The sequence below is a fragment of the Canis lupus genome, chromosome 18 (assembly GCF_011100685.1).
Source record: "Canis lupus familiaris isolate Mischka breed German Shepherd chromosome 18, alternate assembly UU_Cfam_GSD_1.0, whole genome shotgun sequence".
Classification (NCBI taxonomy): domain Eukaryota; kingdom Metazoa; phylum Chordata; class Mammalia; order Carnivora; family Canidae; genus Canis; species Canis lupus.
Window position 1 is genome coordinate 13,518,031 of NC_049239.1, and position 23,528 is coordinate 13,541,558.

Sequence of the window (23,528 nt, forward strand, 5' to 3'; positions counted from 1 at the left end):
TGGCCATCCTAACAGGTATGATGTCATATCTCATTATGGTTTTGGTTTGCATTTCCTGATGATTAGTGATATTGATCTTTTGTATGCTTGTTGACCGTTTGTATTATCTTCTTTGGAGAAATGTCTATTCATGTTCTTTACACATTGTTTTAGTAGAATTATTTGTTTTTCATTGTTGTCATTGTGTTGTAGAAGTGTTCTATTGACTTTTTAAAATCTTGTCTATTTATTATTTGTAGTTAGCTCTTCACCTAACATGGTGCTTCAGCTCTTGACCCTGAGATCACAGGTAGCATGCTCAACCAACTGAGCCAGCCAGTTGCCCCATAGGAGTTCTTTCTTTATCTATTCTGGGCTTTAAGATACATGGCTACCAAGTATATTCTCTCATTCTATATGTTGCCTTTTCTTTCTTTTGATTATTTCCTTTGCCACACAGAAGTTTTGAAGTTCTATGTAGTTCCATTTGCTTAGTTTTGCTTCCAATGTCTGAAGTTTTGATGTTATATCCATGAAATTACTGCCAAATCCAGTATCATGAAGCTTTTCCCCTGTGTTTTCTTTTATAAGTTTTATAATTTGGGGTCTTATATTTAGGGTTTTGATTCATTTTGGATTTTAAATATGGTGTAAGGCAAAGGTCCAGTTTCTTTATTTTGCATGTGGATATCCAGTTTTTTTCAAACAGCTGAACAGACTGTCCTTTCCCCATTTTGTAGCTCTTGCACCCTTGTCAGAGATCATACAACCATGTATGTGAGGATTTATTTCTGGGCTCTCTATTCCATTTGTGTATGTATCTACCTTTATACTAGTACATGTTGTTTTTGTATTAGCTTTGTAATATGTTTTGAACTCAAAGTCTGAGACCTCCAGCTCTGTTTTTCTTTTCTCAAGGTTGTTTTGGCTATTTGGGGTCCTTTGAGATTCCATGTGAAATTAAATTTTCTTTTCTCTTTCTGCTAAATATTCCTTTGGGATTTTTATAGTGATTACATTGAATCTTTAGGTTGCTGTGGATAGTATGGACATTTTAACAGTATTAAGTCTTCCAGGAACACCAGATAATTTTTTGTTTATTTGCATCATCTTTTATTTCTTCCAGCAGTGATTGGTGGTTTTAAGTATATAAATCTTTTACCTCCTTGGTTAAGTTTATTCTGAGCATTTTATTCTTTTTGGTGCTTTTTGAAGTGGGATTACTGTCTGATTACTGTGGGATTACTGATTTCCTCTTCGGATTTTTTTTTTTATAAAGCGTGTGCACCTTTTTTTCTTTAAAGATTTTATTTATTTATTCATGAGAGATACAGGCAGAGGAAGAAGCAGGCTCCCTGCGGGGAGCCCCATGTGGGACTCAATCCCAGGACCCTGGGGTCACGATCTGAGCCAAAGGCAAGTGCTCCACCACTGAGCTACCCAAGCATCCCATGATTTCCTCTTCAGATTGTTTATTGTTAGTGTGTAGAAATGCAACTGATACTTATGTGTTGGTTTTGTATTCTGCAAATGAATTAATCTATTCTAACAGTTTTTTTAAATGCACTCTTTAGGGTGTTGTACATACATGGCCATGTACATTTCAGTTTTCTCTTTCCCTCTCAAGGGAGAAGCTGCAAGTCAGAATTTTCCTCCCAGTTCTGAGCTAGCTTGAGAGAGGAGCTGACATGATTGAAATGAAATGGCTTTTCTTACCCTTTCAATGCTTCTCTTCTTGACTTTGAGCTTGTGTGGGGTACTGTGACTCTTCACTGGTTTCTGGAGTTCTGGTAAAGGGGTTTGGACCACAACTGTTATGTCCAACCTTAACTGTTGTTAAGTCTGTTTTTGTGAATAAGAAGAGATGGGTCTTCCTATTACACCATCCAGTGTCCCTGAATCTCTTGGTTTTTTAGAATAACATATTGACCTTAGTTTTTCTGTTCTTGCTTTTCTCCTTTTTGAAGAAAGAAACAGTAGGCAACTATTTGCCTTACTGTTTGGTTGATACAAAGATGGGAAAAATGGAAAATACAAGCTAGATTACTTCAAAAGTAATTTCACATGGTACATTAGCTATCATGCTAATTCCGTTGACTAGAGAGGATTTAGCCATGCATGTTAATTTGATATTTTAAGGCAAGCATTATATTATTTCAGCTTAATTTATGTCTCTCCTTAATTTAACAACAGAAACTAAAGATCTTTAAAGATCTGCATTTCAACATGAATCAGTGTTTAAGCATATGTCAAGATGCATGCTTTTGTGTATATGTACATATCTGTATGTGAGAAAAAGTGAATAATGAATATGAATGTTTGGATATTCTTAGTCATATTGGTACTAATTTAAGTGATTGTAAAAGAATTCAGGCATTTCTTTATTCTGGGGGATGGGAGAATAAATAAATAACACCACAACTAAAGCCCATAGTAAAATATATTTTTTTCTAACTATATAATTTACCTAAGACATAATATACATCAAACTTAAGACTATAATAAAACTTTTAAAGATATGTGATTTTAAAAGATCTAATGAAATTATTTTTGGTAGAGTCTGGCTTATTTTATATATGAAAAGTTTCAGTTGTTACTATATTTATTTTAGATTATATTTCCATAAAAATGAATTTTCACATTGGGAAGAATCTTTTAACTATAGGAAGCTATATATCTTTTATGGAATCTCATCATTTCCTCAAAGTAAAGAAGAAGCGAAATGGAAAAGTTTAGTAGCTCTTTAAGTAGTTTTATCTACACAGCATATATTTATAAGCAAATGATTACTTTTTGTTAAAATTGTAGTAAAATATTTCAGAATATTAGGAAAATGGAGTATGTCTAAGTCCTTTATTAAATTGTTATTGAATGCCTACCATATTCCATATTCCAGACACTGTGATAGAGATTGGAGATATCAAAATGAACGGAATAGAAACAGGCACTAATTGGGGAAATAAGCATTAAGCAAACAATTGTGTATATATGATGGTTTATAATTATGGTAGCTTACAAAAATTTTCAGGGTTCTATGAAAATGGGTGATGTAACCTCATTAAATGAATTTTAAAAACTTAGATGTTAATAATAAGTTGGCTTGGTGAAAGGGAGAAGTATGCAAAAAGGATAGAACACATCCTTTTCAGAGACTGATAAAAGTCCAGTGCAGCTGGAAGGGGAAGAGCATTCGTAATGTGGCCAGAGTGTCTAGAAGAGGCCATGTACTATTTTACGTATTTTGAACTTTTACATAAACACAAGTGACATGATTCATATTTATAGGTTTTAATGTTAATTACACTGTGGGGGTATAGATTGGAGGGCGCCAACTCTAGAGAAAGGCGGCCTGTTGCAGGAATTCAGAAAGAGATAATAATGAAGGTTGCATTAGTTTCCTAGGGCTGCTGTAACAAAGTTCCACAAACTGAGTGTCGTAACAACAACAAAAAATTATTTTCTCATACCTGGAGGCTGGAAGTCTAAAGTCAGGGTGTTTGGCATTTGGTTCAGTCTGAGTCCCACTGGGGAAGGATCTCTTTTTGTTCCAGTCCCCTCTTTTTGGCTTGTTAATGGCTGTCCTCTTCCTGTGTCTTCATATCATCTTCCTTTCGTATGTGTTTGTGTTCAGTAAGAATACCGGTGGTATTCGATTAGGGTCCATCCTCATGATCCCATTTTAACTTAATCCTTTAAAGACTGTACCTCCCAGTATGGTCACATTCTCAGGTATAGGAAGCTTAGGACTTCAACATAGAGTTTTGTGGGGAACTGACCTGGCTTATTACAATGATTAACATTGATGACAGTGAAAATGGACAGAAGTGGACTGATTTGAGGATTACTTAGAAGATAAAACTGATACCTCTTAGTAATGGATTAGAAATAGTGAGATGGGGGAAAAGGTATCAAGATGACACCAAGGGTTCTAGTTTGACAAAAGTTCTGGGAGATAGTAGCAATTTCATTTGGGAGCATAAACTGAGAAACATATTTAAGAGGAAAGATGATGAGGGGCACCTGAGTGGCTCAGTTGGTTAAGTGTCCAACTCTTGATCTCAGCTCAGATCTTGATCTCAAGGTCATGAATTCAAGTCCCACATTGGGCTCCATGCTTGACGTGGAGCCTACATGAAAAATAAAAAGAAAGGAAAGATGATGAGCTCTGTATTAAGGTATTTGTTTATGTGACTTCTACGTGAAGATGACAGTTAAGCATTTTAATATGTGGAACTAAAGCTCAGAAGAGAGGCCTAGACCAGAGACATGAACTCATAGATGGCAACCAAAGCCATGACAATGGATGAAATCGGCTATATAGAGAAAAGAAATGTACCTAAATAGAGTCCAAAGAAAATGCAACTTATAAAATTCATATAAAACCATCTTTTCCAAAGTGGTGTATGCAGTTTGGCTTGGAAAAAGATAGTTATAACTTCTACCTATACATTTAAAAAGTCTTATCCTTTAAATTATTTTATATATTTCATATTATATGTATCTTAACATACTAGTACTTGTATAATTTTAAACAAATAAGTAAATATATTTTAGAGTGGCTATCAACAAATATTTTCCATTGGGTGAGTTTATGAAACACTGCAGCAGAGGAAGCAACAAGGAGTGTCCCAGGAGGAGAATGAAACCAAAGAGAATATGGCAAGGGAAGCTGAGGCACTGGGTTTAAGGCGTGTATGGCTTGTACTAAATCTAGTTTGAAATTTTAAATACTAGTAAATCATGCATTCTCAATGAGGGCAATACTGGCTCTAAGAGGGAGAAATAGTTCTCTTGTTTTGTTTTGTTTTGTAAGGAGTAAAGAGACATAAAAAATCTTAGATATTATATATATATGGTTTGTGGCCTCTAAAGCTCAACCCTGCCCTACAAAATCTTATTTCTTACTAATTTAATTTCTGTTATTAGCAAGAAACTACATTAAATTTAAATTAAGTACATCATAATTCTATAAACATAATATATGTGTTATATATTTGTATGCAATTAATTTAGCTTTTTCTCTTTTAAGGGCAATAATGAAAAAAAATTGAGCAACACAAAAAACTATGTAGAAAGGACTTTAAAACCTTGTAAACCCATGTAAAAGTACTGTAGTTTAACCGAAGTACCGAGTTCCTCTTCTCAAAGGAAGAGTGTGGGATTTGAGTTTGAAGAACTTTACTTTTTTGCCATATTTATTTCAGCATTGTATATTTTACATCAAAAATTTATGCTGTTTATAAATAAATTATATAGGGGTGCCTGTGTGGCTCAGTTGGTTAAGCATCTGCCTTTGGCTCAAGTCAGATCCCAAGATCCTGGAATGGAGCTGCATGTTGGGCTCCCTGCTCAGTGGGGAGCCTCCTCCTCCCTCTCCCTCTACTGCTCCCCTGCTTATGCTCTCTCTCTCTCTCTCTCTCTCTGTCAAATAAATAAAATCTTAAAAAAAAAAATCTTTTAAAGAAAGATTATCCAATTACCTCCCCCCAAAATTAAAATGAATGGAAAAAAGTCATATTTAATCGTATCACCCAGAGATAATCTGTTAATACGTTATATATAGTTTTTCTGTTTAACTGTATACATTTTATATCAAGTCCTACCTTCAAAAGGTATCTGAAATCTACTTTTCACTACCTCCCACTACCACTTTAATCGAATCCCCCATTTTTAAAAACAAAAAGTAGAATGTACCAAAAGTATTATTCTTTTTCTTTGAATAATGTACATATAAAAGCCAGTATTTTGACTTCAGCTAAAATTGTTTTGTATAGACTTTCTCATTTTGCTCTGTAGTGTTCATCTTGAAGTCTCTACTGAATTTGTGTCTGCATTATAATTGACACAACAAAATGTTTCTCCCAGAAGGCTATTTTCCAGTGAAAGAATTTTTCATTGCCTTCTCTTTGCTTCACCAGGATTCCTCTCCTTTGAATCCAGAAGATAATTAAGAGCTACTTTAAAATTCATATATATTTGGTTTCTTTGATCAAGTCTGCAGGCTTTCTTATTTACAACATGATCTCTCCAAAGAGATCTCTGGCACAGAATTTTGCTCAGTCTTTTACTTTCTCTTCTTTTTTGATCTTAACTCCCTCTGCTTCCCTCTGACCTTCTCTTACTAATAATAATAAGCACAGTAATTTATCAACTCTTTATCTAAACTGATCCTTAGAGAAGGAGATCCTCTCATTTCCTCTCAGAGATAGATCTTATCCTCCCACCCACCCCCCCACGGCAGACTTATCCCTCTACTTTTGTTTTATATTCTACATCTTAACCCTCTTCTAGAACGTTCTCTGCTTTCTCCAATACCATCCTTCCCTGGCTACTTCCTCTCAAGGGTCTACTGTTTAAAACCAAAATTAAAATAAAATCCTTGGTCCTCTATCTCCACCTAAGTATTTTTTCCTTTCATGCCCCAGTTTTAGTTAGCTACTTTGTGTATCTACTTTCTTATTTCTGTTTTGCTCCAAGCCACTGAAATCAAGCTTCTACTGCTTTGAAACAGTTCTTGTTAAATTCATTCTGATGACCCAACTGCTAAATCATTCTTCTCACTTCTATAACCATCTCTTATTTCACTCTTTTGAGGCAATAACTGCTGCTTCAGCTTAATGTTTTTCTCCTTCATAGGTATTACTTCTCTTCAGAATCCTTCATTGACTCTTCTTCCTCTACCTACCTTTTAAAATAATTTATTTGTAAAATTTCAGGCCTACACAAAGTAGAGAGCCGAGTACAGGAGAGTGATCAATAGTGTTATCATCCAGCTTCAGCAGTTACTAACTTATGACCAATTTTTTTTTTTTTTTGTAACTGTCTACACCTACTCCTTTCTCTCTACTCTGAATTATTTCCTCTTCCAACCTTTAAATAATGTTTTTCTTCTGGGTCCCATCCTCAACATTTTTTCCTTCTCATGCTACATGCAATCAGAAAAGCTCACACATGCTAACTAACAATTGCTACAACCCCCAAATGCTAATAACACCTAAATCTATTTTTTCAGCTTCCATCTTGTTCTTAAGCAAGAGATTCATATTTACCAGCTTAGATCATCTTCACTTGGATGCTTCATAGATTCTAGAAGCATAAGTCTAAATGAGTTAATCTTTCTCTACCTACCTGCTGCCCTGTCTAAAATTCCATTTTGGTTGATCAGTCTCCCAACTTCTTAGTCCTATACAGATATATTTAGTCCTAGCCCTTCATAAATATTTTTAATTGTTCATCAAGTCCTATCTGTTTTCCTGCTGATATAGTAAGCCTACATTTTTTTTTCCAGCAAATTTATAACTGATCTTACCTGCAGGCTCACCACCACCCCACATATTGTTCATCTTCTGCATTATTACCAGAGTGATTTACCTAAAATACAAGTTTAATCATGGTATTCCCCCATTAAAATCCTTAAATATTTCACTGGTATCTACATGATGAATTAAGATACTTCTGGATTTGGTTCTTGTCTTTTTCTGAATGCTCACTGTACATTCAGAGAGGAGAAGATGCTTTTCACTGGGCAGCTGGCTAGCTCAGTTGGTAGAACATGTGACTCCTGATCTCAGGATTGTGAGTTTGAGCCCCAGGTTGGGTGTAGATAGAGGTTACTTAAAAATAAAAAAAATATATTTAAAAAAACAGAAAGAAAATACTTTTTACATCTTTAGGCTCTATTCATCCCTCTGTCTGGAATTTTCTCTCCTCATCTCTTCTTCCCATCTGTATGGTAAATTACAGTCTTCCTTGGAATCTAGCTCAAGATATCCTGACTCTTCTTAATAATAAATTCTATAAATTATTATTATCCCTATTGTTTACATAGCTTACAAGCTCAGAAAGATAAAGGACCTGCCCAAGGTTACAGAGCTAGTATATTGCAGACCTTGGGTATAAGTCAAGGCTATTTTATTTCAGAGCCCATACCCTTTCACCACACCTGAATGCAAGAATGTTTACTTGAAGGTTTGGGCCTTATTACTGTGTGCAATAAGGTACAATCAAGTACATTTTATCAAGAAAACCCATGGTAGTTGCCATGTTATAAAGATAAACTGGATAATATCTGCTTTAAAATCACTTTTATCCAGATGTTATTCTAAGTTTCTCTCTGTATATTTAATCAGGTCAAAATTAGTGACAAAAGCAGCCAAAGTGCTGTTCTAAAATAACATATTCATCTAACATAAATGTTTTAGAATTCCTGTATATTTTATTTTTATACTTCTAACTGAGAAACAAGCCAAGGGTTTTTTTAAGTTGCAAACATTTCCCAAAAATTATCTGATAACATGATTGCACTGAACTAAAATGAAAGTGAAAGTGCTGTGGTCTGAGTGTTTCTGTCCCCATAAAATTCGTACATTGAAATCCTAACCCCCAATGTGTGAGGCCTTTAGGAAGTGTGATTAGGTCATGAAGGTAGAGGCTTCACAATAAAGAGATCCCAGAGAGCTAGCTCCTCTCTTCTACCATATGAAGTTATAGTGTAAACAGCCCTCTGTAAGGAACAAGGTCCTTACTAGACAGTAAATCTGCCAGGACTTTGATCTTGGACTTCTGCCTCTCAAACTGTGAGAAAAATATTTGTGTTATTTTTAAGTCATCAAATTTATGGCATTTTGATTACAGCAGTCCAAAGTAAGACAGTATTGGATGTAGGTTATAAATAGATGAATATCAAATATCCTTCCAGTTGAAATCTTGTTGAATTATTAAAATCTAGTAGAATTTTGTTTCAACATACTTAGTAGCAATTATGTGACATACTAATTTGATTTGAAAGTGTAGGTAAAATTATTTTTTTATATATCTGTATATTTTCCTATTTTTTGCAGGTGGTTCTATTTGTAACATATTGTGGCTTTGACAATAAAATTTTTGATAATTATTTGATAAATAAAATTAATATATTTTTATATTTTGGAAGAATTATATAATATGTGTGTATGCACATCATATACCTATACAGAAGCATATATACATATATAAAAACTCTTTGTTGTACTGTCTTACCCCCAAATCTACATTTTCATTATTATCTTCCACATTTTTTCCATCTGAATCTACCTCATCTTTTTTTAATCTTTCTGAAGCACTTTGCATATTTTTTAAATATGAGGTTTGGGTATTAAGTATTTTATTAATTAAGTATTTTATTAATTTTATTTTCTTATTCCAACAACTGTGTATCCTTTTTAGTGTACCTCTTTGATAACTGACTCTAGTTCTTAGTATGCCAATTATATATTATATATATATAGAGAAAAATTATATATACTATATATATATATATATATATATATATATATATAGAAAAAGAGAGAGAGAGAGAGGGGAAGATTTAAAGAATTGACTCAGATTTTGGAGGCTGATAAGTCCCAACATCTCAATCAGTAGGATGGAAACCCAGGAGAATTGACAGTGTAGTTCCACTCTGAAACCAAAGGCTTGAGACCCAGGAGAGCCAATAGTATATAGTTCTGGCCCAAGAGTCTCCAGGCTGAAGACCCAGGAAGAGCTGCTCTTTCAGTTTGAGTCATAAAGCAGGAGGAAAAAATAAACAAAAAACAAAAACCCTGAAACTTTCCAGCTTGAAAAAGTCAAGCACAAAGAATTCTCTCTTAACCTTTTAAAAAAAAATATCTTTTAGGCCTTCAACTGATTGGGTAAGACCCACCCACATTAGAGAGGGCATTCTGCTTCTCTCGTTCTACCCATTCAGCTGTTAAACTCATCTATAACCCCCCTAACAAACACACCAAAAGTGTGAAGACTAAATACCGGGGGCACCCAGTAGGCAATTAAATTGACCCATAGAAATGGCCATCACAACAATAGTAGGTAGTACTATGTGGTAGTCACTGGGAGATACAGTGAGACATATTAGTTATTTTGTTTGATTTTATACTACAAAGAATATTAGCAGTGTTGACAAATATTCTGTACTTATTCTGACAGGTACCATTTTAAGCACTTTGTCGGAATTAACCCATTGAATCTTCCTGATGGATGGACGAATGGGTTTCCATTTCATAGACGAGGATACTGAAGAATAGAGATATTAACTTACCCACAGTCACAGTTAGTCAGTGATAGGGTCTGGCTCCAGAGTTTCTCTTCTTAACCACTACTCTTTCCTTTACTCACACAGGAAAATATCAATATGATGGGGAATATGGGATGCTAGAGAAGTATATAACAGAGTGTGTCAAACCTAGGGGAACCAAGAAAGGAGGCACCTAAACTGAACTGTGAAGAAGGTGCAGGTTTTTAAAAGCTGCTAAAACTAAGACTATGAAAGAACCTTCAAGAACCTGAAAGGATTTGAATATGGTTGAATCTTTGACCTCAGTGGTATGAAACAGGAAATATAGGCTGAGAAAATCAAGTCATAAAGTCTTTGTAAGTCAAGGAGGAATAACACTTTTATTTATTTTTTTTTTAAGATTTTATTTATTCATAGAGACACAGAGAAAGAGAGAGAGGCAGAGACGCAGGCAGAGGGAGAAGCAGGCTCCGTGCAGGGAACCCAACGTGGGACTCTATCCCAGGTCTCCAGGATCACACCCCAGGCTGCAGGTGGCGCTAAACAGCCACCTGGGCTGCCCAAGAATAACACTTTTAATATATCAAACAGAACTGAGATCGAATCTCAGTTCTACTACTTTCTATTTAATTCTAAGTAGGTCATCTTATCTTTTTGAGCTCCTATTTTCTTTCTAGAAAGGGACTAAGAATGCCTTCTTTTGAGATTTTTCATTCACCCAATAAATATTTATTATGTGTCTGTTATGTCTGGGTCATGTTCTCATTGCTGAAATTGCAGTGGTAAAACAGACAAAAATGGTGCTTCTGCTGACCTGGAGTTTACATTTTAGGGGTTGTTTTAAGGTTTAAATGAGATAACATCCCATAATACCTATTACATAATGCACATTCAAAAAATGTCAATGTCTTGGCCAAAGTTTGTCTGGGTTCTCTGAGTTAAAAGTTAACTATGGATTTCAAGTTTTGAGTGACTCAGAGTCACTAAGAACAAAGAAGTAGCCAATTATTTGGGACTCAATATTTTCTTTCAATAGGATATGTCAAGGAATTAGAAATTTTCTTGTTTATTTTGGCAATTTCTCTAAAGCCCTAAAGAATTTCTGCCTTTTCTAGAAATCTGTTTCAGTAGTTCTGTGGAGTTATAAAAGATGATTTACCTCAAAGGAATCTATGGTTAATTGTAGGAATAATGACACATCTGAAAGAAATACAAGAAAAAAAAACCTCTAGGGGAGATAAAAACAAATGCAAATAATCCACAGAACAAAAACAGAAAACCAAGGAAATGCAAAGAAGCGTAAAATGAAATGATAAAAGCAAGAACAACATATTAGGTAAACATATTTGGTTTGTAATTTCTTATTAAAAGACAAAAATTGCATTTAAAAATAAAATCATTATTTATGAATCACATCAAAAGCAAACAATATAGAGTAAAAATAAATGGAGTGACAAACATTTCTCAAATGAAACAGTGGCAGTATTAACTTCAGATAAAAGATGCTAGATAGAATAAAGAAGGTCACACAAATTATATGTCACCAATCTCTTCAACAAATGATGCTGTGAAAAACTGGGTATCCTTGTACAAAAGAGATAAAGGGACCCTTACGTTACACCATATACAAAAATTAATTGAAAATGATTTAAAGTCTTAAGTGTAAAACCTAAAGTTATAAAACTCCTGAAAGAAACCATAAGGAGAAGTCTTCAGGAAATTGGATTTGGTAGTGATTTCATGACACCCAAATCACAGGCAACAAAAGCAAAAATAGACCAAAGGGACCACATTAAACTTCAGAACTTCTGTGTGACAAAAGAAATAATCAACGAAATGAAAATGCAACATACAGAGTAATTGTAAGCCATAGGTCAGATAAGAATTGATGTCCAGAATATGTAAAGAATTCCCTCAACAACGGCAAAAATAAAACTGCGTTTTAAAAATGTCTAAAAAAGGACTTGAGTAGACATTTCTCCAAAGATAGGATAGAAATAGTCAACAGGCTTATGAAAAGATGCCCAGCATCGCTCATCATCAGGAAATGCAAATCGAAATAATAAGATATCACCTTGCATTCATCAGCGAACAGTGTATTGGTGAGGATAAGGAAACACTGGTACTTCAGTGTATTGTTGATGAGAATGTAAATGGCACAGCTGTTGATGAAAATAGTATGAGAAGTTCCTTAGAAATTGAAAAATGGAATTACCATATGATCCAGCAATGTCACTCCTGGTGATATATATCCAAAAGAATTGAAAACAGGATGTGGAAGAGATATCTACTCACCTGTGTTTCATTGCACCATTATTCATAATAGCCAAGAGACAGACACAGTCTTAGTGTCCATTGATGGATGAATGGATAAAGAGAGTATCACACACCAAAGAATATTATTCAGCCTTAAAAAAAGGAAATCCTGTTGCATGCTACAATATGGGTGAAACTTGAGGGCATTGGGATAAATAAACCATTCAAAAAAAAAAATATCCCACTTACATGAGGTATACCAAAGTAGTTACACTCTTAGAAAATGAAAGTAGATAAATAGGTGGTTGGTAGGATGGGTGGTTGGAGAAAGAAAAGAGTTCAATAAGTATAGCATTTCAGTTTTGCAAGATGAAAAATTTCTACAGGTCTGTTGTACAATAAGCTACATAGAGTTAACACTATTGTATGCATAAAGAGAGTTAAGATAGTAAATTTTGTGTTTTTATTTTTTTTTAAGATTTTATTTTTAAAAATAATCTCTGTATGCAACATGGGGCTCAAACTTACAACCCCAAGGTCAGGAGTCGCATGCTCTACTCATTGAACCAGCCAGGCAGTCCTAAATTTTGTGGTTTTTTAATTAACACTTTGTGCATCATTTTCTATGAATTTTTTTTAAATATGAGGTTTGGGTATTAAGTATTTTATTAAAGGTTATTAATTGCCTTGAATTCACTTAGCTAAATTATTCTGTGGATTTCCTTATTGGAGACAAAAATAATACTTATATTGTGGACATAAATCCTATTTGTTTAGATAATTCAAATAATTGTTTCAATATCCTGTTGAAATCAATTTGCGTTCATGTCTGAGAATTTTGTGTTTGTATTCTTAAGACTGACCCAAGTATGTGTGCGTAGAATTAGTCATCAGATTTTCTTTATCTAGAGGAAAAAGCTTTCAGTTTTTCACCATTTGGCTGTACTTGCTGGGCTTTTTATATATGGCCTTTATTATGTTGAGATGATTTCTGTTCTTAGCTTTTTGAGTGATTTTATCATGAAAACATGTTGGATTTTGTCAGATGCTTACTAATACACATCAATTGAGAAGGTCACGTGTTTTGTCCTTCATTCTGTTAATATTTTTTTAAAGTTTTTTTTAATGTAAAAACATTTCCTTTAAGGTACATGATATCCAGTATACTTATTACATAGAATCTTGAGACTCTGAATCTATTTTCTGATCAATGTGTAAGAAGTGAACAATTATTTGATTTGCCTTTTTTTATGGTATACAATACTCAGTTGAATTCAAAGCAAAAAATTTATTAAAGAAACAAATAATGAAAATAGAAGTATGTATGTATGGGTATAAAAGTAAGATATCAGTACTTTTCATTACTTATTTTTTCATTTATAACCTTGAAAATTGGAATTTAAAAAAAAGAAAATTGGAATTTTATTTGTTGTAAGCACAAAACTAAACCAATTAGAGCTTTTTCATTTTTATGACATATTTAAATATTAGATACATTTTATTAATGTTATTAGGGCTAAGCATATGAATTGTCATTTTTGTCCTTCAAAAGTAGAATATTAGCGATTTGATATTGTATACCACACATATAAAAATATCTTAAAAATACTTGGTAAAATTTCTAGAAGTATGAATCGGTTTTAAGAGTATTAAAGTATTTTATCTTCTTTTAATAAATGATACTTGAACTAATATTTCTCTTTTTAGTAATTACTTTCTAAAACATTTATTCAAAGTTGAATGAAGTATTGTTCTGAGTAGTAGTAATTTCTGTGACTTTTAACTTTTTTTTTAACTGGGGCACCCAGGTGGCTCAATTAAGTGCCTAACTCTTGGTTTCAGCTCAGGTCATGATCTCATGGGTCGTGGGATCAAGCCCCAAGTCAGGCTCCTCACTCAGCAGGGAGTCTGCTTGACAGATTTTCCCCCTCTACTCTTCCCCTGCTCATTCTCTCACTCTCTGTCTCAATAAATAAATACATCTAAACATTTTTTTAGCTGTATTTATACTTTAGGCAGTTCTCTCTTGTAATTGATGGATTATACTCTGGTGCTCATTCCGGATCTAAGCTTGCTTTGTTCATCATTTTGTTATGGTCACACAATTATCTTCTGCATATGTAAGGAAGATGGTAATAATTATATAATAATAACTAAATTCACTGAGGGCTTATTATATATTAGGGACTGTCCGGACACTTTTGTAAAATTTTTAATCCTCAAAATAATATTGCAGTGAAATGTAGGTACTGTTATCATCACCATTTTATAGATGGAAGGAGGCTCAGAATGATTAAACAACTTGCCCAAGTTCACACAGCAGAGAAGCATGATAACCGATTACTTGAACATGAGAACATGAGACATAATTTGATTCATCTATGTATTTCTTTTTTTAAAATGTAAATTCAGTTAGCCCACATATATAGTACATTGTTACTTTCAGATGTAGTGTTCAGTAATTCATTAGTTGCATATAACACCCAGTGCTCATTGCATCACCCTATTGCCCCATCCCTCCACCCACCTCCCCTCTAGCAACTGTCATTTTGTTTACTATAGTTAGGAGTTTGAAGTCATCTATATATTTCTATTCAGTGACTTAATAATACCATTGTTTGATAATTAGATATCTTAGAAAAGTTCACTTAAATGCATTTTTAATAAATTTTTAATATATTTTCTTATCCATTACAATTTTTAATAATTAATGAATACATCCTCATTTTGGGTCATAGGATGGACAACCTGAAATTTTGTACACTTTTTGGAATTCAGTTACTCAAGCACTTTCTTCTCAATTTCGCATGGCTACAGATTGTAAGTATGCTATTTATTTTGCAATTTCATTCAAGGTTTTCCAAATGCCTTAAAATGTAATGTCAAATTTTGCTTTATTGATTTATAAAATACAGCTTTTTAAAACTCATTGGCTGTCATTTTTTATGTTAGCCATATATTCAGTTTTATAAACAATAAGTTAATTTTTATGTTTTTTATAATTGGCTTGTGGAATAAAATTCTCTAGAAGAATGAGTGAATTCTCCATAATTCAAACATAGAGAAACTCTGAAGTTTTCCTATGTAAAGGATGTAAAGCAATTGATACTGAAGAATTAGTTGATGCTTAATAGAATTACTTTCTAACTAAAAGGTATTAAAATACAAGACTTCATAGTTTACTTATTAAAAATGATGATTTGATGAACAGATGAAATGCCTTCATCATGAATTAAAAGTTGCTTATTCAAACATGATCCCCAAAATTTGTTAATTTTTTTTTTTTTGTCATGAAATAATGGTACTGCCTGCCTAATCAGTGAATGTAAAAGAGTTTTAGGAGTTTGTGTATAAATTCTTATTTACTAATGTTACCAAAAGTACCTAGTAGATGTAAACACTGTTTAGTCACTGGCAATCCAGAGTTGAATAAACCATACTACCTGCCTCCCTACTATATTTTTTTCTTTTTAAGAGAGAAAGGGAGGGAGCGGCGGCAGAGAGAGGAGAGAGAGAATCTTAAGGAGGCTCTACACCTAGTGTGGAGCCCCATGCAGAGCTCGATCTTACAGGCATAAGCCTGGAGTAGGGCTTGATCTTATAACACATAGGTGAAGACCTGAACTAAAATCAAGAGTCAGACACTTCAGTGACTGAGCCATCCAGGTGCCCCTGCCTCCCTACTGCTATTTCTAAGGAAGTATGCAGCCAGGCAGTGACCATAGAGGATGTCTTCATTGGTGTGGCCAAATAGAGCCTAAGCAGAGGGTGGATTTAGGACTGATTCACTCCATTTACTTCTACAGATTGCACTACTCTGAGAATGTTGTGCATCTCCCTGCATAGGTATCTATTTTGGTCAGCTTTTTGAGATACAACTTATATACAGTAAAATTCACCAATTATAAGCAGAAAATTCCATGAGTTTTAACAGTCATTTTTATCCTTTTACCTACCACCACAATGAAGATAGAAAACATTTCTGTCACTCCCCACATTTCCCACAGGTGCTTTTGTAATCACCTCCTCCCAGCTCTTGGTTCCTGGCAGGTAATGATCTGCTGTCAGTGTAAGCTTTCCCTAGCTTTTTGTAAAACTGGTGTCACACAGGCTGTGTTCTTTCTTTTTTTTTTTTTTTTTTTTTTTTTTTTAATTTATGATAGTCACAGAGAGAGAGAGAGGCAGAGACACAGGCAGAGGGAGAAGCAGGCTCCATGCACCGGGAGCCCTGATGTGGGATTCGATCCCAGGTCTCCAGGATCACGCCCTGGGCCAAAGGCAGGCGCCAAACCGCTGCGCCACCCAGGGATCCCGGCTGTGTTCTTTCATATCAGCATAATTACTGCAAGATTCATCCATGTTGTTGCATTTACCAATGGTCTCTTTTTATTGCTGATCATATTCCCTTGTATAGATTATACAACAGTTTGTTTATCCATTCCCCAGATGGGAGACAACTGGATTATCACAAATAAAACTACTGCAGTTGTTCACATAGAAGTCATTTGTAGGGATCCCTGGGTGGTGCAGCGGTTTGGCGCCTGCCTGTGGCCCAGGGCGCGATCCTGGAGACCTGGGATCGAATCCCACATCGGGCTCCCGGTGCATGGAGCCTGCTTCTCCCTCTGCCTGTGTCTCTGCCGCTCTCTGTGTCATTCATGAGTAAATAACTGAGTGATGATCATAAAAGGGTAGAATCTTTGCAGTGCCTTTTGTAGCATAGAGGGTACCTATGAAAATATTTTTTCCATATAGACTTTCGCTGGTTATCTAATGGGAAAACTTATTTTCATTTTGCAAAAGGAAAATGTTTCAAGTTTGAAAACACGTGGTCATGAGTATTTTGCTATCGAACAGATATATTTTAAAACATAACCAACATCTGTTCAAGAATAGTGTGATAGCTTAGAACAGTGGGAAAATTATTACTTCTCAAAACACCTTATGATATGGAGATAAAAGTGCATGAAAACTGGTATTTAGGGACGCCTGGGTGGCTCAGTGGTTGAGCATCTATCTTCAGCTTCAGGGTGTGATCTTGGAGACCTGGGATCAAGTTCCATGTCGGGCTCCCTGCATGGAGCCTGCTTCTCCCTCTACCTGTGTCTCTGCCTCTCTCTGTGTCTCACATGAATAAATAAATAAAATCTTAAAAAAAAAAAAGAATTATATGATGAATCTACAGATCAATTTGTGATAATTCACATCTCAACAATATTGAGTCTTTAATCTGTGAGTGTATATATCTTCCTATTGATCTTGGTCTCATGTCAGTGCTATATAGTTTTTAGTGTGCAGGTCTAGCAGCTCTTTTCTTAAATTTATTACTATTTCATATATTTCAGTGCTACTGTAAATGGTATTTTAAAAATTTTACAAGTGTTCATTATTAGAATATAGAAATAAAATTGACTTTCATGTACTATCCCTTATATCTTTGACTTTGCTACCCATACTTATTAGTGTAGTAGTTTTTGGAGATTTCTTAATGTTTTCTATGTTGATAATCATACAGTTTACAAATAAAGACAGTTTTACTTCTTTTCTGGCTTCCTTTCATTTTTTCCCCTTGGTTAGCACTTGCAGTAGTGTAGAACTGAAGTAGTTTCTGCCTTGTTTACAATCTTAGAAAGCATGTAGTCCACCTTTAATATCTTAACAGCAGGTTTTTCAGTGATGCCATTAATCAGGTTGAGGAAGGTTACCTTCCATTTCTAGTTTTTTGAGAGTTTTGAGTTTTTTTTTATATTGCTGTTAATTTTCTTACAGTGCTTTTCTGCATGCATTTAGATGATCAAATAGATTTAGTTATTTTAATGTGTTAATACCTTGTATTCTTGGATAAACCCCACACGGTCATGATATATTATCTTATTTATATGTTGTTGATTTCAAACTGATAAATAAGTGTAAAGTTTTTTGAATGTGTGTATAAGATATTAATCTTTAGTTTCTTAATGTCTTTTTCCATTATGAGTATCAGGGTAATGCTAACACCACAGAATAAGTGGAAAAGTATTACATCCTCTTCAGCTTTCTCAAGCTGTTGATGTAAAATTGGCATTAATCCTCTTTAAATGTTTGGTAGAATTTACCAAGGAAGTCATCTGGGCTTGGAATTTTCTTGGTGGGAAGATTTTAACTACAAATTCAACTATTTTCTTAGATAAAGGATTATTCCATTATTTCTTCTTGGGTAAGCGTTGGTGGTTTATATCTTTCAAAGAATTTATCCAGTTCATTGAAGTTTTCTAATTTATTGGCATAAAGTTGCTTGCAATGATTTCTTAATTACCCTTTGAATGTATGTGGAATATGATTAATGTTCTGTATTCCTGATATCATTAGTTTCTCCTTTTTTTCCTAATAATTAAAAGTAGAGGTTTATTAGTTATATTTATCTTCTCAGAAAACATTTGGTTTCATTGATTTTTGTCTTTTTTATTTTCAATTTCACTGATTTCTGCTCTTGTGTTTATTGTTTATTATTTATTTGCTTTGCTTTAGGTTTGATTTGCTCATTTTATTAAGATTAAGTTTAGATCATTGACTTAAACCTTCCTTTTGTAATTTGTTTACACTGCAAATTTATCTATAAACAGTATTTTAGCTGCATGCCACTTTACTATTTTTCCAAACATCTGGAAGAGTTGGAATAGTGAAAAAGCATCTATATATCTATACCTTTGATTTAGTATTTAACAGTTTTCCCGCTAAATGAGCATTTTGAGATTGATGTGTTTGAAATTTAAAATTCATAAAAAATAAAATTAAAAAATAAATTTAAAATTTATGAATGATTTTAGTAGGTAGTTTTTCAAATATTCAGATACAATATTATGTAAATATAGACTTTCAATAGTTTTTCACACCATGTATGAAAGTAATGGGTTTTCATGAAAAGAATAATCACCATGAAGTTTTCTTTAATATTTAACTTTTTAAATCATAAGTCAATTGCATTTAATGGAATGCATGTACTAATATACTAGAAATAAAATACAAGAATGTAAATTTACCCACAAAATATGTAAGCATAATTACAAAATTGATTAAAAACTCAGTTTTTAGGCTAATGTGAAAACTAATGTGAAAAGCTCATTTATGGCTGTTGCAAAGTATCTGTTTTTAAGCATTTATTAAAAGTGTACTTGGGGCACCTCGGTGGCTCAGCCAGTTAAGCGTCTATTCAACTCTTGATTTTTGTCTCAGATCATGATCTCAGAGTTGTGAGATCAAGCCCTGCATGGAGCTTCCTGCCCAGCGGGGAGTCAACTTGAGTAGTCTCTCTCCCTCTGTCCCTTCCCCCACACACATTCTATCTCTCTCTCTCTCTTTAAAAATAAATGAATAAACAAATAAATAAATCTTTTCTTTTAAATGTACTTTATCATTTAAAATCTTTTTTTGAGGGACACCCAGGTGGCTCAGCAGTTGGGTGCATCTGCCTTCGTGATTCTGGAGTGCTGGGATCTGCTGCATTGGGCTCCCTGCTTGGAGCCTGCTTCTCCTGCCTATGTCTCTGCCTCTTTCTTTCTCTGTCTCTCATGAATGAATAAATAAAACCTTTTTTTGAAATCTTGGAGTTGTTGTAGTCAGTATTTTCCTTCTGTAGAGTAAAAATTTAGTTTCTATTTTGAATATTCTTGCTCAATGACAGGGATAGATGAAAGAAAATAGCCTTTAGCATACTTGAAAACTTTCAGACCTTTAACCAATTTCACCTTCCAATATTGTTTGTTACCAGTTGATTTGGCACATTTTTAGTAGAAATTGTATAAGGTAAACTTCATGCCAATAAATCACACAGATATTGAGTGGAGGTGCAGCTATAAAGGCAATGTTTTTGTCTACTAATTCAGTCATGTCTGTCAATTCTGGATCTGATTGAATTTTCTTATGGATAGTTTTTTTCTGACTTTTCTTCATGTCTAATAATTTTGGGGGGTTATAAGACATAAATTTTTACAATGTCTGGTACTGGACACTTTTATCTCCTGTAAATATTCTTGTTAGATACTGTCAAATGACTTAGAAACAACTTGGGTTTTTTTTGAGTCTTTTAAGATTAGCCTGAGTAGTGTTTAGTCTTGAGCTAATTATTTTCCACTACTGAGGCAATACTTTCCTTAGTACTCTACCAGATTCTCTGAATTATAAGGTCTTCCAACCTGGCTTTCAGGAACAGGCAGTCTTCGCAGTCTTGCGTGAGTAACGGATATTCTAACTAATCCTGCATAGGTTCTTCCCCCATACTCTGGAACTTTTTTCACACACATAGGATGAGTATTGTTTTGCTCAGTACGCAAGGTGGACCATTTGCAGATCTCTGGTTAATCCTTTATGTGCAGTTCTCTTCTCTCTGGTGTTCTGTCCCATGAACTCTAGCTGCTTCAGTTTTCCTGGTCTTGGGGACAGAAGGTGTAGAGGAGTCTCTTACTCTTGCCAGTGCCGTAGGCTAGAAGCCCCTGGTAGGAAATAAGCTGATGTTACCAAAGTGGGAGGTTCTTTCCCTACTCAATACCTTTTGCCAAATAGCCAACTAACAAAGCAGTAACTGATGGCAAGCACATAATTTATTCAGTGGCCATAGAATGGAGAAGGGGAGTTCATGCTGTAATGGTACCTTCTCTCCAAGTAGGTTTTATGGGGTTAGGGTAATTAGGGGCTGGCAAGCAAATTGACAGAGGAATTTTTCCAGGATGAGGGAGGAGGCTTCCGAACAAGGGTATAATCTCTTTTCTTCCCCTAAATGGGCACTGTCGGATCTGTCATGGGCTGTTAGGTGTGTTTTTTCTTATTACAGTTAGATGAGGTCATCTGGACGGTTAGCACAGCGTCTAAACTGGATCAGACCACTCTATATTGGATCCTGGGGGCTTTTTTGGAGCTTGTGGCTTTGGCATCCTGCCTTAGCTTCTGGTAGAAAGCAGCACCTGTGAGTAGGGCTAGAAGACTGAGTTATTGTGACTTGTTAGTAAGTCCTCAGTGGCACTGGGATGGTTGTAGGGTTTACCTCATTTATTTCCTATGCCTCAAGAGATCACTGTCTTTTATTACACATCTTTTAATGTGTGGTGTTTCAAAAACCATTATTTTATATATTTTGTCTGTTGTGAGTTTGGTGTTTGTTTTGTTTTTGTTTTTGTTTTTGTTTTTGTTTTTGTTTTTGGTTGTTTCAGATAGGAGGTTAATCTGGTCTCTGCTACTCCACCTTGACCAGAAGCAGAAGTATCTCAGCTAGTATTAAGAGTAATGATTAAAACTACATTTCAAAATACTATACAGTATGTGCATGTGTAACAGTTACTGTCATTCAACTTCTCTTTGGTCATGTGCTGCATTATCATCCTTAACCATTATAAGCCTTTGGCGTTCTTTACATGCTCTTCTTTTTCCCATTCTGCTCATTCTCGGTGACCAGCCTTGTCTCCTGGGTCATCAAGATAATTAAGGTCATTAGGAAACTCTTTCAATATCCTCTGAATGAAAGCCTTCTTTTCTCCCCGTGGGTCTGAGTGTGAGGTAACAGTCTTATTCTCCAGAGCCGCCCATTCACCATCAGTGACTGCCTGCTTTGTGTACCCTTTGCTCACAGCAACACCTTTCATAAGTCTCTGTTCTATCTTGTGTTTCTCCTTTTCTGTTGATTTCTTCCCCTCAGATAGGAAACCCCTCCAGGTTGCTCTAATCTAGTAAAAACTAAAACTAGAGAGTTCCTCTTTAGTTACTATTTGATCTCTGCTCTTTTTATCCAAACCTCTCAAAAGAGTAGTTGGTATTTTTTTTGTTTTGTTTTGTTTTTTGCCTTCATTTTCATATTGTTGATTTCTCAACTAGGTGTACTCTGGCCATCTTTTACTATTCTATTGAAATTGTTCTCATCAAAGTAAGCAGTGACCTGCCTTTTAATGATCAGATCCAAATATTTTTCAGTTCTTAAATTATGGGACCTATCTATCTAGCTTGTGTAGTTAAAGAAGCCACTGAGAGGAAATATAATATTTTTAGGCAAAAGATTCCATCAGTATTTCACATTCAGAGTAGTTTGTTACTTCTGATAGCATTATTACCTTAATAACTTCCTCTGGGAGAACTCCAAAGTAAGTTGTTTGTAAAGCACCTTCCATTTATATAGCACATACAGTCCCTGAAGTGTACCATAGTACTTCTTAAAATTATAGACAGGCAATATTAAGGAATACAACCATCTGCAGAGTTGAAGATTATGCACAACGTAACAGATTGCCTTAGTAAGGAATATTTTGGCAGAAAATATCTAAAGGGAAATTTTCCTAGTTAGGAACATGTTCTTTCTGATTATAAATGTTCATGCTTAGTAAAAAGAAGTTCTACTAGATTTGATAAAATATAATCCTAGACAATGAGTGTACTTTATTAAAAAGGCAAGGAGCCTGATTGAACCTGTCACCTTGAAAATTCAAAAAAGCTTCTATAGGATATCTGCTGCCTTAATTATCTTTGGGTGATAGTTATTTCCAAAATGACTTCTAAGCTTTATGTCTGTTACTTTTATTGATAGAATATATATATATTAAATACATACATTTACAGGGTCATTATATTTTATACTTTGAACTAGTAAATGTTACAAATCAATTATATCTCAATAAAACTGAAAAAATAAACCTTAAAAGATTAAAAATTTTTCATTGATTTTCCATTACTCTTTTTTTTTTAAAGATTGTATTTATTTATCTATGTTAGAGATAAAGTGTGTGAGCAGGTGGTGGACGGGGAGCAGAGGGAGAGGGACAAGCAGACACCATGCTGAGCAAGGAACCCGACACAGGGCTCCCTCGACCCTGAGATCATAGCCTGAGCTGAAATCAAGAGTCAGACACTTAATTGACTGAGCCACCTGGGCACCCCCGCATTACTCTTAAAAAGTCATTTATTATAGTATCAGACTCATAAAGAAAAAAGGGTTAAGTATCATAACTATACACCTAAATAAATTTTTCAAACCTTAATATAGCCATGTAGCCAAAATGAAGAACAGCATCAAGATCGAGAAACAGGATCCCCGGGTGCCTCAGCAGTTTAGCGCCTACCTTTGGCCCAGGGTGTAATTCTGGGGTCCCAGGATCGAGTCCCGCATCGGGCTCCCTGCGTGGAGCCTGCTTCTCCTTCTGCCTGTGTCTTTACCTCTCTCTCTTTCTCTCTGTCTCTCATGAATAAATGAATAAAATCTTTAAAAAAAAAAAAAAAAAGATCAAGA

General features: G+C 34.5%; 1 protein-coding gene across 1 annotated transcript in view; it reads left to right on the plus strand.

Moving 5' to 3' along the window:
- Positions 1-23,528, plus strand: part of COG5 (component of oligomeric golgi complex 5) — a 298,141-nt gene that overhangs the window by 192,437 nt on the left and 82,176 nt on the right. The window contains exon 11 of the mRNA XM_038562706.1: positions 15,025-15,106. Coding sequence (XP_038418634.1) covers positions 15,025-15,106 — 82 coding nt within the window. The remainder of the gene's footprint in view (positions 1-15,024; positions 15,107-23,528) is intronic.